At 40.2% G+C, this 17,204-nt stretch overlaps 1 protein-coding gene across 8 annotated transcripts in view; it reads left to right on the plus strand.

Annotated features, from left to right (window-relative positions):
• Window positions 1–17,204, plus strand: part of PRDM2 (PR/SET domain 2) — a 173,773-nt gene that overhangs the window by 47,007 nt on the left and 109,562 nt on the right. For all 8 annotated transcript variants that reach the window (XR_007516531.1, XR_007516530.1, XM_049877965.1 and 5 more), the window contains one exon: window positions 15,369–15,521. Coding sequence is in view for 6 of the 8 variants with exons in the window: in XM_049877965.1 (XP_049733922.1) it covers window positions 15,369–15,521 (153 nt within the window). In the remaining 2 variants the exon portion in view is untranslated. Of the gene's footprint in view, window positions 1–15,368; window positions 15,522–17,204 lie in introns of those variants that run through there.

The following is a 17,204-nucleotide window of genomic DNA, read 5'->3' on the forward strand; positions in this document are numbered from 1 at the left end:
TTAGGCTTCTCTCTGTATTTTAGGATACAGCCTCTGTGTTGCTGGAATCTTCAGGGTTGGTTATATTTAGCACATGGCATATTTATATTGAACTTTAAACTTCTCAGAAGGTTTTCATTCTGTTAACTTCATGTTCTCACCACAACCCCAGAAGACGGAATGGCATTATCATACTCCTTCTAGAGACGACACAGCAAGGAACAGGAATGACCTGCTCTTTCGTGTGGAGCCCACATCTTGTGCATGGTGCGGAAGCAGGACTAGAGCCGTGTTTACTGACAGTGAGGCAATGAAAATTAGCTTCACTGGGTTACCTGGGTTCTAATCCTGCTTCCATCTTTATGACTTTGGACGGGTTGTTTAACCTTTGGGCTATAAAATCTTCAATTTAAAAACGGGGATAATAAAAAAAATACCTCATTAGGGTAGTTACGAAGATAAAATTCATTGCCTTTGCTCTTGTTTCCTGGAGAGTTGTGTGTGAAGTCAGCGCATTTATGTTGAATTTAGTTCGGATCAGGTGCTCCTTACATTCTTAAAGGAACTCCATCGTGTAGCTCCTTTTTAAAGCAAGGGAAGTTTTTGGATGATGAGGAAGACCATTCCTTTTAGATTGTCTTACACTGAAACACATCTGTTTTTCTCACATAAACATATTGCTCGGTGCCGTCGAGTCGGTTCCGACTCACAGCAGCCCTGTGTACAACAGAATGAAACCCTGCCCATTCCTGGGCCATCCTCACAATCGTTGCTGTGTTTGAGCCCATGGTTGCAGCCACCGTATCAGTACATCTTGTCGGACTTCCTCTGTTTTGCGGACCCTCTACGTTACCAAGCATGACGTCCTTCCCCAGGGACTGGTCCCTACTCATAACATATCCAAAGTACATGAGACGAAGTCTGGCCATCCTCACTTCTCAGGAGCATTCAGTTGTACTTCTTCCAAAGACACGTTTGTTTGTTCTACTGTATATTCAGTATTTTTCACCAACACCATGATTCAAATGTATCATTCTTTAGTCTTCCGAAGCATGAATGTAAAATATGCCTAGGAAGTATTTGGACATTTTACATCGAGAGAAGTCTGTGGCAATTTGTATGTTTTGAGTATGTTAGTATTTCTCTCAATGCTATAAGCAGTTTTTTTTAACTGGAAAAATCCCATAGTTTTTCCCAACAATTTTGAGTTTCTTTATTTTCTTGTGAGCCCCTTATATCTTCTCACTGTTAACCTAAAAGGCCTTAGGAAATGGAAATTTAGCACAAGAATCATTGCATTGTGCTATTTCATCATTTTTGAGATAAAAGAGCACCATTATATATTAAAAAAAAAAAAAATCTAGCCAAAAATGATATTAACTACTAAAGACAATGCCCGCATGATTAAAATGTCTTGACCACAAAATTATGCTTCAAGATAAATTGCATTTTGAAGTTTAGGACTTTCCCAAGGGAAACTAATGGATATGCTCTGACCAGGTTAGCACTTAGGATAATGTCAGGGAACAGAAAATACTGTTAGTTTATTTCTGTGTGTAACTATAAGCTTGCACAAATGCCATTAATATTAAATTTAGGTTAGTGATACCTATTGTATTCAACATAACAATTTGATATTGGTGGGCGTGTTGTATAAATTAACCTTTATTTATATTAGAATTCATACATGTTGGTAGCTTGTTGAAAAATTTGGAACCGTGACATACCAAGAACTTGATTTCCATTGTAAACTTGTTAATAATCCATTGTTAATTTAAGATACATAATATTGGCAGTTCTCTTTAGTCATGTTTAGAGATTTAGTTCTTTTCAAGGCTGGCTTTTCCTTTCTGCAGTTAAAAAGTAATTTGAATCTCATCTAGATAGTTCAGACTATGAGACATATTACATATAAGAACTTTTAAGCCTTTTGCTCTGTTAAACTATACATATATATGACATACGTTTAAGTATGGATAGGTGCATATGGAAAGTATAAGAAGCGTGCATTATGATATAAATATTTCTTATAAAGAAGAAAATAAAAATCTAGGTAAAATTTAGTATTTTCTCACTAATTTTTTCCATCCCTGGGCCTATCCTCAGACTTGCACCAGGATGCCTGTTATTAGTGTGATGGAAACTGCTTATCGTCAGAATCTCGTCTTAGCATTTGTTCTTACCATCAAAGCCCCTTAAGACCAGGTTATGTTTTAGCAGCCAGGTTTTATACCCCAGCTAGAACTCCATTTTAAATCTAGTCTAAGACAAAGTGTTAAATTGCTTTTCCTGAGCCCTTGATTATTTAACCAAGGAGTCTTAAGTCCTGTAAGCTTTCACTGAAAACATTCTGCTAAATAAGAGATAACAGGAGACAAATAGTAGTGTATCCTCAGGGTGAATGCACAGAACAGTCAGGTTCTCAAGAGGAGAGCATCCTTTTATCAGCGTCTGGTGGGGAACTGCCAGCTAACTGAAACTCAGGATTTCATGTCATACCTCTCTTGACTATCTCCATACACATTGAACAGTCTGCAGTATTTTAAAACTGCTTTTGATAAAATCTTTTAAAATCTACTTCTTTGGGGCTTAAATTGCTTCTAATGAGTAGAACTTTTGAATGAGAATTACTTTAATAAGTCTTTTTTTAAATTATCAAAGTAATACATGCTTATTGTAAAAAAATATAAACAATATGGAAAAATGTAAACAAAGTAAAAATCATTGAAATTTCTGCCACCCAGGAAAACCAGTGTTAACAGTTTGATGAACGTTCTTTTCACCCTGCTTCTCTGCCACTGTTTTTCTCCCACACACTGCTACATACACAGATACCATATATAGCAATTTTACGCAAATAGACAGGATGTGCAGCTTTGTGACGTGCTGGTCTCTCTCGATATGTTTTGGATACATCTATGTCAAACAGTTCTCTCCATCGTTATTTCTTATGAACGACCACTATGTACCATCTTTGCTTTATTTAACTAGTCCTCTATGTTGGACACTTAGGGCCCTGGTGGCGCAGTGGTTAAGAGCTACAGCATGCTATGGCTGCTAACCAGAGAGGTCGGAAGTTCAAATCTACCAGCCGCTCCTCGGAACCCCTATGGAGCAGTTCTGCTCTGTCCTGTAGGGTCGCTGTGAGCTGGAATCGACTTGATGGCACCTGGTTTTTTTTATGTTGGACATTTAAATAGTTTTAATCTTTTCATGGTTATAACGAATTCTTCAAAGTACAAAAACTGCATCCATGTTTGCTGACTTGTTTGATTATTTTAAGATAAATTATTAGAAGTATAATTGTTAAATCTAAAAAGTTGTGTACATTTTAACTTTTGATACATTTTACTAAGCAAATCCTCCAGAAGGATTGTACCAATTTGCATAACCACCAAAAAAGGAGTACATATTTCCTCTTAATCTTTTAAAGCTTGGATATTGTTAAATTTTTTAATACTTTTTTTTTTTTAAACATGAAAACTGATAGTTTATTGCTCTGTTTGCATTTTATTCATTTAGACAACAAATATATTTGAGTCAGGAGGATGGGGTGAGGGAAGGAGTAGAGTTCTGTATCATATAAAATTGACAGAGAAATTGTCTATCAGTGAGAAGACTTTGATGTAATTTTTTAAAGAAGTGAAAACAAATGGTTTTTATCAATCAGCTCTGTTATGGTTAGGTATTAACTACTGGCTTCCATAGATATTTCTGAGTTAAAATTGCAGTCAAGGATAAAAAGGAGAGTGGTGAACTCAGCCGATCCTGCAGAACCTTTGTTCAGAAAGTACTGCTTAACTCTTACTGCCCTTTTCTACCTTCTAAACCGTGCATCGAGGTAGCTCCATAGGAAAAGGAAAAGATCTAGATCCCGGGCTGACAAAGCTATGGTCCTTAGACCAAATCCCACAGGATAAATCGACTTAACCACCTGTGTTTTATGGCCCTAGAGCTAAGAATGGTTTTACATTTTTAAGTGATTGGAAAAAAAAAAAAGAGGGTAATAATTTGTGATGTGAAAATTTTATGAAATTCAAATTTTAGTGTCCATAAGCAAAATTTTATTGGAGCACAGCTGTACTCATTCATTTACTCATTCATTTATGGTTGCTTTTGTCTTAAAATGGGCAGGGTAGTTGTGACAGAGACTGTATGGCTTACAAAACCAAAAATATTTGCTACGTAGCCTTTGCTGCAAAAGTTTGCCAAGCCCTGGTCTCTACATGTGGAGAAAAGAAGCAATGGAAGTGAAAGTGGTGGTATTTGGTGTTTCAGATTTACCGAGAAGCTGAATGGTTGGCTAATAGCAATATACAGATTTCGATCTTGGTGCTTAAAAGTGGGATGGCTGTTGAGTTGGTTGTAATAGAAGATGCAGTGCAAACTGCACTGTTCTTCTCTCATGTACTTTAGCGCAAATGAGGATGTTGAAGTACAGAGAATTACATGATCATCCCAAACAAGTAGGAGTCCATCGGTGGTGCAGTTAAGCACTCAGCTACTAACCAAAAAGTTGGTGGTTTGAACCCACTCAGAGGTATCTTGGAAGAAAGCTCTAGTGATCTATTTCTGAAAGATCACAGCTATTGAAAAACCTATGGGACACAGTTCTGCTCTGACACACATGGGTCACCATAAGTTGGAATTGACCCGATGACAACTGGGTTTTTATTGGTTCTCAAACAACTTAATGTGTGCTCAGATTGGTGGCTTGGCCTTGCAAAATAATTCTGTCTGGGAGATTGTCTGTTCATGTATTCAGCCCATATTTGTTAAGCTTTTACCATGTATGTGCTTGGTGCTTTTTAAGTTCTGGAGCCCTGAGCTTGGCATATGACATTTGTGGTATTTTATCAATTCTGGCAATACCTCATGGAGGTTGTTGTTCGGAGGAAAAGCCCTAATGTTAAAAATGGAACAAGCTAGAACACTTGAGAAATAAAGATATGAAAAGGCGCCTTTGGTGGTATGGATAAACTAGGGCCACTGACCTGGGAGCTTGGGCCTCCAAGAGAGGTTCTGTCTCCATAGTTAATGTGTTAGCGCTCTCGGTTACATGCAGTGGAGAAGGAAGTCCAACGAACAGCCAGAGGAAATGGCTTCCTTACTGTAAATCTAACTTTGGGTGACTGCAAGACTTCTCTCAGCATCAGAGTCGGTGCAGTGTGAGGAGGTTGTGTCATTGCCCTGTCCTAATTCATGATAGTGATTTCTGCCAAACTAAGTTGGTTACTCCAAGTTGAGATTAGTCCTTGTTGGCAGATAGTTGAAGATTTGAAAAATGGTATGTTTGCATTAATTGTGTGAGAATTTTTTTTTTTTAATTTTTTAAGTTACAAACTTGAATTAATACTTGCAGGGTTTAATAAATAAATGGAAAGAAAGGATATAAGCTAAAACCCGTCCGCATTCACTGAGTAATATGTTTGTTCAGTTTGTTCTTTGCAAATCTTTCTAAATATGTCATGAAGGTTTAATTTTGAATGTGTATTTAAGTTTGTGTGTGTATGAATTTAGATTACTTTATGACTTTCAGAATGCCTGGATTAAATCAAATGGAAATCGAACGGTAAGAAAATTGCATTCTAGTTTACAGTGAGTTTATACCCAGTTCTGTCTAGCGGTAGAGGCAGAGAGGCGGTAGGGCCTAGATTGTTTCAGAGAGGTTAGGGATGGGGAAGAGAAGTTTAGAAAGAGGAAGAAGAGAAAGGTAAATTGCCCCCCCCCACCGCCCCAGCCTGTCAGTAGGACAAGAGTATAGTGGTCCTGTGCCCTTTCCTACTGAGTGTCTGTTTTACTTTGGTGTAGGAGTAAATGAGAGGACCAGGTTTGTATCCTGGCTCTGAATCTTAGCAGCTCCATGATTCTGGTCCCCATATGTCTGTCAGTTTGTTGTACTGCGGGGGCTTGCTTGTTACTGTGATGCTGGAAGCTATGCCACCAGTATTTGGATAGCAGCAGGGTTACCCATGGAGGACAAGTTTCAGCTGAACTTCCAGACTAAGACAGACTAGGAAGAAGGAACCAGAAGTCTACTTCTGAAAAGAATTAGCCAGTGAAAACCTTATGAATAGCAGCAGAACATTGTCTGATATAGTGTTGGAAGATGAGCCCCCCAGATTGGAAGGCACTCAAAATATGGCTGGGGAAGAACTACCTCCTCAGAGTAGACTCGACCTTAGTGACGGGAAGGGAGTCATGCTTTTGGGACCTTCATTTGCTGATGTGGCACTACTCAAAATGAGAAGAAACAGCTGTAAACATTCATTGCAACAACGGGTCAAGCATAACAACGATTGTGAGCATGGCGCAGGACCGGGCAGTGTTTTGTTCTGTGGTACATAGGGTAGCTATGAGTTGGAATTGACTGTGGCACCTAAGAACAACAACAACCGTAATTCTGGTAAAGTTACTAACCTCTCAAGTTTCCTTATTTATAAAAGAGGCTTAATAATATTTCGTCGGGTTCTTGTAAAGGTTAAATAAAATTTAAAGCATCTAGCCCTATGCCTGGTATATGGACACTTTTTCTTTTTTCTTCATTTCTTCCTCTCCAAATACCAAAACCAAACCAAACCCGTTGCCGTCGACTAGATTCCAACTCATAGTGACCCTGTAGGGCAGGGTTGAACTGCCCCATAGGGTTTCCAAGTAGCAGTTGTTGGGTTTGAATTGCTGGCCTTTTGTTTAGCAGCGAGCTGTTAACCACTGTGCCACTAGGGAGTTTCAATTTGAAAGTCAGTTAACTTATAAAAAAAAACTTAAAAACAATCATAACCAAGTACCCTTGCCTTATTGAAAGGGACTGTTGTATGGGTTGGATTATGAATAGTCAGTGATTACATGGACGTATTTCTCTTTGAAGGAACCCTGGTGGTGCAGGTGGTTAAAGTGCTTGGCTGCTAACCGAGAGGTTGGTGATTCAAACCTGCCAGCCACTCCAGGACAGTAAGATGTGGCAGTCTGCTCCCAGAAAGACTTACAGCCTTGGAAACCCTGTGGGTCAGTTCTACTCTATCCTGTAGGACCACTGTGAATCAGAATTGACTCAATGGGAGTAGGATAGATAGGCAGATGGATTTCTCTTTGGGATCAAGTTAGCTGAGTATTTCTTGGTCATTATAAGACTTACTACATGGCATTTGTTGGGTTTGAGCTTGGGTGGGCATTTTACCTGCCTTTGTGTTGTCTTTGTCTGAAAGGAAGGGATTCTAGTTGGTTGTCCACTGTCTTTCCACCACCCTAGTCTAATGGTTTGTGGCATTTTTGAGGTGTAATAATTTGTAATTACATTAAGCAAGATACTGTCACATTTTGGAGATTAGGTTGTGTGCATCATCACTGAAACTAAATTTGACTGGAAACCAAGATTTGACAAAAAAGATTCGAATCGTATAAAAACAGATTTTCATCCCAGATCCAAATTATAAGGTTATACTCTAAATAAAAATGAGAAACATTTTTTAAATTCCTGATCATTAAATCATTAAAACTTTGGGACACACACACACATACACGTTATTGCAATATATACGTCCATATATGTGCATGTCTATAATTATTTTGGGTCTGCATCCCACTGCTCTCCTGCTCCCTCAGGGCATGTCTATAATTATTATTTTAGCTTAGGATTCAGCAGACCTTGGCTAACTCCATCCAAACTGAGTTTTTCATTTAAAAGACTAACTTGGTTTCTCTATCACACCTCCCTTTCTTGTTGTATCAAAAAAAGACAAACCAAACCTGTTGCTGTTGATTTCGACTCATGGCGACCCTACTGGACGAAGTAGAACTGCCCCATAAGATTTCCTAAGCAGACGGCCTCATTTTCTGCTGTGGAGTGGCTGGTGGGTTCAAATCCTCCGACCTTTCAGTTAGCAGCTGAGCGCTTAACCACTGCACCACCAGGGCTCCTTTTCTTGCTATATAACAACAACAACATAAAAACCCACTGCCATCTAGTTGATTCTGACTCATAGTGACCCTATAGACCTGAGTAGAACTGCCCCATAGGGTTTCCACGGCTGTAAATCTTTACAGACGCAGACTGCCACATCTTTCTCCTGTATAACAACAAAAAAAAACAAACAACCTGTTGCCATCAAGTTGATTCTGACTCATAGCGAACCTATACGACAGAGTAGTACTGCCCCATAACTGCCTACCTTTTGTTTTCGACTCGATGGCACTGGGTTACCTTTTGTTTAGCCAATGTAGCTCGCCGTAGCTCCTAACCACTGTACTACCAGGGCTCCATATATTACTAAATGAGTGGAGAAAAAGTAGAAAATTCAGATAAAGGAAAGAAAATAAAAATTATGGATAATGTCACTTCTCAGAGAAAACCATTGTTAACATTTTTGTGTATTTAGTTTGAGATTATTTTTATCTTCATATGTTTAAAAACAAAATGGTATCTTGTAATGCATACTTTCTATAAATGGCTTTATTCAGTCATCAATGTATTGCGAGTATATTTTATGTCAGTGAATTATTTCTGTATCTGTTTATCTTTGTTTTCTTCTGATTACAGAAATAATGTGTTTATTGTGAAAAGTCTTAAAGAATACAAAAATTTATAACAGAAAATAAAAATTCCCATATAATCCTACTAATCATTTATACAACACTATTTTTTAATGTCTGCTTGCTTAGTATCCCATTATATGGATGAACCATAATTTACTGAATTAATTGCATAGTTTTCTGCTTATCAATGAATCGGAAACAGTCTGTAGTAAACCATAATGCTGCGAACATCATTGTACATACATCTTGGTGTCATCGCCCAATTAGCTCATTAGAAAAATTCCTGTTAGAGTACATGCTGTTTAAAGCATATATACATTAAAAAAAAATTTTTTTTTCATTAGGTACTGGTAAATTCATCCAAAAAATTACATCTACTCCTCATTTATCGACTGTCTTGTTATCTGGCATTTTGCATTTACAACAATAATAAAAAAAATACTATGTGACTGTTTTGCATATTAACGACTTACATCTGGCAGTAATGAATGCTGAGGTGTTAGGCAAGAGTAACCTTGGCTGTGACGGTTAAGATTATATGTCAACTTGGCTGGGCCGTGATTCTCTGGTTTGGCAGTTATATAGTAATATCTGGCAGTTATGTAATGATGTAGTCATTCTCCATTTTGTCATCTGTTGTGATCAACCTTCTTTGGCAGCTAACCATGTTGATAAATGAGGGGTGGGTGTATACCGATTTGTTCTCTGATTGGCAATGTTTGGGAAATGTATGTTTTCCCACACCCTTTCCAGCCCTGGTTATTTTTTTTTCCTTAAAAAAAAAAAAAAAAATTCCAGTTTAGTCGATGAAAATTGTTTTAATTTGAAATGATTTTTGATTATCATCGTATTCTATAACACTGTAAGTGATAAGTATACTTTTTCTATAAAACTAGATAACATTTATTATGAAAAAAATTATTGTACAGGAGTTAGTATGTATGACTGACTGAGAAGACCCTCAGCGAGGTGGATTGACACAGTGGCTGCAACAATGGGCTCCAACATAGCAATTTTTTTGTGAGGATGGTGCAGTACTGGGCACTGTTTTGTTCTGTTGTTCATAGGGTCTCTAGGAGTCAGAACTGACTAGACCGTACCTAACAACAACAGTATGACTTAGAAGGTGGCATAGTTCCTTTTGAAAGAAAACGAACTATACATGAGCAAAGAATTCACTCAGCTAGACCACTTACTCTTTGCAAAGGTCTGTATTGACCTGGGGGGCTCTGGTGACGCAGTGGTTAAGAGCCCTGGCTGCCAACCAAAAGGTCAGCAGTTCAAATCTACCACCTGCTCCTTGGAAACCCTATGGGGCAGTTCTACTCTGTCCTATAGGGTCGCTGTGAGTTGAAATTGACTCAAGAGCAACGTCTACTCTATTTTCCTTATTTTATGAGGCTAGTAAATGTGACAAAAAATATTCTTAAGCATTTTAAACTATAGCAGCTTATATTAATTTTGGTGTGCTAAGCTTAACTTTAAATTTTATATTGTTTGCTATTTCTTCATAACATGCCATTTGTGGGCTGCCGTTTGTTTTAAAGGGGGAAGAGTTCGTGGGTGTGTATATGCATGTATGTGCACATATTTACATAGATATGTAAGAGCACTCTGTGACAGGTTGAAATGGAGTCTAATGCGACATGGATAACGTTTCTTTAGGATATGCAAATAGATCTTTTAGTAAACAACCAATTATTGAATAAATGCACTGGAGACACTTATATGACAGTGAAAATGTTCTCCTTGGTGCTTATGATGATTAGATAAAGTAATGGCAAAGCACCTTCTAGTATGGTGTATGTGACGTAGTGTTGTTGTTGTTAGTTGCTGTCTAGTCAATTTTGACTCATGGTGACCCTGTGTGTTACAGAATAGAACTGCTCCAAAGGGTTTTTTTGACTGTAATCTGTATGGAAGCAGATTGCCAGACCTATCTTTCATGATACCGCTGGGTGGGTTCGAACCGCCTACCTTTAACAGTCGAATACAAACTGTGCCAATAGTGGTAGTCATACATTTGTGTATAATGATATCCTTTCATTCATTCCATAGTTACCTATCGAGAGCTTGCTATATGCCAGGCACCAGTTCCAGGTATGGGAAGTACAGGCTGTCCCTGGATTTGAGTGACTTCTGTTCCTCAGTTTGTCTTTAAGTTGAATTCGTACGTAAGTTGGAATAATTAGGTACTGTTCATGTCTAACATCAGTTAGGTTTTTGCCTTAGTGTATAGTGTACTTTCTATGCATAAAAAACATTAAAGAAACTTTTCCAGATACACTAAAACATCTTTAACACAATAATGTAGTAATAACAACGTTTTGATGCGTGTCGCACAGTAGCTCGTGTTTGCTGTTATGAACCACTGTATGTACCTCAGATTTTTCATATAATAGGCTTTACAGGGCTTGGTTCATAACTACAGGTTGTATGTAAGTCCGATGATTGTAACCTGGGGACTGCCTATACTGCAGTGAATGAAAAGGCCAAAATGTCTTTTCATGGAGCTAATACTTGGGGGGAGCATGTGGGGGGCAACCACTAAACAAAATAATTAAGTAGGTAATATCATGCACTGGAAGAGCACGAGTGCTGCAAAGAAAAATAAAGCAGGGGTGGGGGAGTGCTGATGAGAAGAGAAGGGGTTGCAGCTTTAACTCAGATGGTCAAGGAAGGCATGGCTGTTGAGCAGAGGTCATGCTAATCTGGGTTTAATTTAAGGCCCATCTGTGCTACTTACTGGAGCCCTGGTGGCACAGTGGCTAAGAGCTCAGGCTGCTAACCAAAAGGTCAGCAGTTCGAATCCACCAGCCACTCCTTGGAAACCCTATGGGGCAGTTCTGCTCTGTCCTATAGGGTTGCTATGAGTTGGAATCAACTCAGTAGCAATGGGTTTGGTTTTTTGGTTTGTTCTGCTTACTAAGGAGGTTGTTGTTGTTATTAGGTGCTGTCGAGTCGGTTCTGACTCATGGTGACCCTGTGCACAACTGAACGAAACACTGCCCAGTCCTGAGCCATCCTTACAATCATTATGCTTGAGCTCATTGTTGCAACCACTGTGTCAGTTCACCTCATTGAGGGCCTTCCTCTTTTTCGCTGACCCTGTACTCTGCAAGCTTGATGTCCTTTTCCAGGGACTGATCCCTCCTGACAACATGTCCAAAGTATGTAAGACACAGTCTCGCCATCCTTGCCTCTAAGGAGCATTCTGGCTGTACTTTTTTTAAGACAGATTTGTTCACTCTTTTGGCAGTCCATGGTATATTCAGTATTCTTCGCCAACACCACAATTCAAAGGCATCAATTCTTCTTTGATCTTCCTTATTCATTGTCCAGCTTTCACATGCATATGATGTGATTAAAAATACCATGGCTTGGGTCAGGCACACCTTAGTCTTCATACTAAGTTGGTAGTTTGGGGAAAATAACTAACTTTTGAGCCTCAATTTCCACGTGGTAAAAGGGAATAATAAACTCGCTGTGTAGGGTTAAACAGGATAATATGTAAAGCGTGTAGCATTATGCCTGACATTGAATTCCCAACAAGAAGAAAGTATTCTTAGCACCCAGGAGGGTGGAGGTTGTTACCAGCAGTCTCATGCCTAGAAGAGCAGAGTCATCCTCGTTAGCTGGGGAGTGGGAGCTGTTCCTGAAAGAAAGGTGCAGTAAAGAAGTGTTGGATGTGGGTAGGAAAGAAAAGGGAATGAATGAGGGGAGTCTCGGTTGTGTATATGGGGAAGAAATGGAACCATCTAACCTCTTTCCTTTGTTCCTTAAGAGGAAGTAAAAGGGTCATTTCTTTTGCTCAACAGGTCCTTCACCACTTGATTCTGCAGTTCTGTTTCAGGGCCCAGTCAAGCATTTCATACTCTAGTTTTGGGGAAGTAGGCATGTATATGTATACATGTATCTATAAATAAAAAGTTAAAAATCATCACTAAATAGATTTTCCAATGAAGGAATGATAAGTGTTGTAAAGTATCGGGGAGGAAGAGCTAACTGAGCATCAGTGATCAGGGAAGTTTGTTGCAAGAGTAGATTTGATTTGCCTTCTGGAAGAGGGGTTGAGTTTTCGGTTTTTTTTTGTTTTTTTCCCTGAAGGGTAGATATTTCCCAGAATATGTTCCATAGCACCCTATTTCCTGAGGGATTGTCTTGGTCATCTAGTACTGCTATAACAGAAATACCACAAGTGGATGGCTTTAACAAAGAGAAGTTTTTTTTCTCACAGTCCAGTAGGCTAGAAGTCCAAATTCAGGGCGCTGGCTCCAGGGGAAGGCTTTCTCTCTCTATTGGCTGTGGAGGAAGGTCCTTGTGAGGCATTAATCTTCCCTTGGTCTGGGAGCATCTCAGCGCAGGAACCTCACAACCAAAGGATATACTGTGCTCCTGGCACAGCTTTCCTGGTGGTATGAGGTCCCCCATCTCTCTGCTCACTTTTTTTATATCTCAAAAGAGATTGGCTTAAGACACAATCTAATCTTATAGATTGAGATTACAAAACTACTGCTAATCCCATTTCATCAATGTCATAGAGATAGGATTTAGAACACATAGAGAAGTCTCATCAGATGACAAAATGGTAGATAGTCATACAGTACTGGGAATCATGACCTAGCCAAGTTGACAGATATTTTGGGGGGACACAGTTTAATCTGTGGCATTCCACCCTTTGACCCCCCCAAAATTCACGTCCTTGCCACATGTAAAACACATTCACCCCATCATATCATAGCAGAAGTCTTAATTCAGCTCCAAGTCCAAAATCCAAAAATTCTTCTTCATCTGTGAAATCTAAGATACAAGTCATCTGCTTCCAAAGTACAATGGCAGAACAGGCACAAGCTAGACATTTCCATTACAAATGGGAGAAACTGGAGGGAAAGAAGGGATAACAGGCACCAAGCAAGTCAGCAGAGCACATTACATTTGTCCTCAAGGCTTTGAAAACAATCCTCTGTTCTCTGAGACCATCTACACAATGGTTCTGCCCTCTAGACTCTAAGTATTGGCTACGTTCTCTGGATTCTGAGTGGAGGCCCCTCAGCCCTGGGCCTCAGCTCTGCCTTCTAGGCCCACTGGGACAGCAACTCTGCTCCCTCAGCTTTAGGTATATGGCTTCAGGTGTACCATTTTTGTAGTCCACCTGAGTGGCAACTCCACCCTTAGAAATACCAGAGGCCATGGCTCCACGCTTTGAAACCCCAGAGGTCCTGGCCATACCTTTTGAGACAGAGGCAGCTCAGCTTCCTGTTTTCCTTGTCTCTTCAGCTTCTGCTTTCTGGTTCCTTGGCCTCTCGGCCTTTGGGTCTCATGCCCGCATCTGCCCTGCTGGGGCAGGTGTTCCAAAGCTCAGTGGCTCCACTGATAAGTGCCTGGAGGCACCCTACTCTGCCAGTGAACTTAGGCCAAAAGGCACTAAAGTTCTCTTGCTCCATGGGTTAACAAACCTAGCTCCACCAGTAAGTGCCTGGAGGCACCCCGTTCTGCCAGGAAGCTGCCTGTGCACAGGCACTCAGCTCTCATGCTCCATGGGTCGGCTCTAGTGCTGTCTGGTGCTGGTCTCCTGGTTCTGCTGCTGCTGCTGGTTCTCTGCTGCTCCCGGTTTTGTGCAGTTGCTTCTCACCGTCTGTCCCATCTCTGGTGTTAATAGTTCTCCTCACTTCCTTCTGAGTCTTCTACCCAGTCACAGTTTCAAAATTGCTACCACATTGTAGGTATGTGTTAGAGCAGCACCCCATTCCTGGTACCAAAGTCCGTCTTGGTCATCAAGTGCAGACGTAACAGAAATACCACAAGTGGATGGCTTTAACAAAGAGAAGTTTATTCTTTCACAGTCCAGTAGGCTAGAAGTCCAAACTCAGGGTGCCAGCTCCAGGGGCAGACTTTTCTCTGTCAGCTCTGGAGGAAGGTCCTTGTGATGCATCAATCTTCCCTTGGTCTGGCTGCATCTCAGTGTAGGAACCTCACGTCCAAAGACCACACTGTGCTCCCAGCACTGCTTTCTTGGTGGCATGAGGTCCCCCTGTCTCTCTGCTCACTCTTTATTTTATATCTCAAAAGAGGTTGGCTTAGGACATAATCTAATCTTGTAGATTGAGTTTACAAAACTGCTGCTAAACCCACCTCATGAACATCATAGAGATGGGCTTTATAACATAACATGGTGGGCAATCATATAATACTGGGAATCATGACCTAGCCAAGTTGACAGATATTTTTGGGAGACACAGTTAATCCATAACAGGGATGCTCGAGATAAAGTTTTGAAACATTTCAAAATTTGCTGAATTTGCAAAAGCGTCACACGCTACCACCCAGGTGTGGGTTTTTTGGAGGTTCAATGCTTGTTAACTCACTGAAGGCTCCTGTGAACTCTACATTACGGACCTCTGAACTGTGCAGGCCGGCGTGCCTGGGCCCCAGTGCTCTGCTTCTGTAACAACCCATAAAGCTCGTGGAATTTGGGTGGTGCAGAACACTGCTGTAAGCTGTATTTTTCTCTTTAAGGTTACACTTTAGGGAATGTGGTTGTCATTTGTCTTTGCATACACATTTGCCAAGCGTTTGAAGATCATTAATCACTTTAACTATAGCCCTTTAATATTAGGGGAAAAAGTACTGCAACAAGCTCAAATGGAAAAGTAATTGAGAATTACATAGTTTTGGACCTCAGTGTTCATTTGGTGTTTTTCTTTTCTCTGTTGCTTATTTATGTTTTTTTCTGTGAAATGCTTCATAGGCTATTTGCATATGATGAAAACAATGAAGTCTTAAAAATCGAGAATGGAAACATTTTTAAGATAGTTCTATTTTAACAAAGGTTTTTTTCCGCCCCCTCACACTCCTAGGTATATTACCCCAATTTGGGATGGATGTGCATTGATGCCACTGATCCAGAGAAGGGGAACTGGCTGCGATATGTGAACTGGGCTTGCTCAGGAGAAGAGCAAAATTTGTTTCCATTGGAAATCAACAGGGCCATTTACTACAAAACCTTAAAGGTAACTGTTAGAGTTAGTCTGTTAGTTATTCTGCATGCGTTTTTTGAAATGCTGTTCTTAAATAGTCTTGAATGACCATAACAACTTTGCAGACCTTGAAAGGGTTATACTTAATGTGATTCAGCTCAAGTGTCCACACACCCAAGGTTCTGTGTTTTAAATATATGGTTGCCACTGTTCGTGTGTGGTATTGAACCAAAGCACGAAGATTGTGTTAAGTAATTACAGACTGCATCTTTATAGACACTGATAAGTTAAGCCTGTGTCAGCCACTTCCCTCCTCAGATACAGAAGCATTAGAAACTGTCTGACTGGCAGTTTATCCAACTATAAGAAGCTCTCAGTGGCTATGGTGGGTCCGTTCTAAGCTGAAAACACATTCTTAGTCTTCAGTATACATGCAGCCTTGGATTAGCTTGGCTGCTAACCTAAAGATTGGCGGCTGGAACCCACCCAATGGATCCATGAAAGAAAGCCCTGGCGAACTGTTTCTGTACAGATTGTAAACTATTTCTGCACAGATTGCCGCCAAGAAAACCCTATGGAGCAGTTGTACTCTGACACACATGGCGTCACTGTGAGATGGGGGCTTCTCAAGGGCAGCTAACAACAATATCATTATTTCTGGAGAGGTGGTATGGTGTAGGGAAGAGTGGGAACTCTGGAGGCAAACTGCTTTGTGAACAAATTTTGGCTTCTCGATGTGTGACCGTGGGAAGTTACTTTGTGTCTTAGTTTTCTCATCTGTAAAGATGGAGATAAGAGTAGTACTAATTTATACAGTCCCCCACGTGTCTGTCAGTTTGCCGTTCTGTAGGGGCTTGCGTGTTCCTGTGATGCTGGAAGCTATGCCACCAGTATTCAGATACCAGCAGGGTCACCCATGGAGGACAGGTTTCACTGAGCTTCCAGACTAAGACAGACTAGGAAGAAGGACCCGGCAGTCTACTTCTGAAAAGTATTAGCCAGTGAAAACCTTATGAACAGCAGCGGAACATTGTCTGATATAGTGCTGGAAAACCTTATGAGTAGCAGCGGAACATTGTCTGATATAGTGCTGGAAGATGAGCCCCCCAGGTTGGAAGGCACTCAAAAGATGACTGCGGAAGAGCTGCCTCCTCAAAGTAGAGTCGACCTTAATGACGGGGATGGAGTAAAGCTTTCGGGACCTTCATTAGCTGATGTGACACAGCTCAAAATAAGAAGAAACAGCTGCAAACATCCACTAATAATCAGAACCTGGAATGTACAAAGTATGAATCTAGGAAAATTGGAAATCATCAGAAATGATATGGAACACATAAACATCACTATCCTAGGCATTAGTGAGCTGAAATGGACTGGTACTGGCCATTTTGAATTGGACAATCATATAGTCTACTATGCTGGGAATGACAGCTTGAAGAGGGATGGTGTTGCATTCATTGTCAAGAAGAACATTTCAAGATCTGTCCTGAAGTACAGCGCTGTCAGTGATAGGATAATATCCATACGCCTACAAGGAAGACCAGTTAATATGACTATTATTCAAATATACGCACCAACCACTAAGGCCAAAGATGAAGAAATAGAAAATTTTTATCAGCTGCTGCAGTCTGAAATTGACCGAACATGCAATCAAGATGCATTGATAATTACTGGTAATTTTAATGCAAAAGTTGGAAACAAAGAAGGATCAGTAGT

This window comes from Elephas maximus, chromosome 3 (genome assembly GCF_024166365.1).
Source record: "Elephas maximus indicus isolate mEleMax1 chromosome 3, mEleMax1 primary haplotype, whole genome shotgun sequence".
NCBI classification, from domain to species: Eukaryota; Metazoa; Chordata; class Mammalia; order Proboscidea; family Elephantidae; genus Elephas; species Elephas maximus.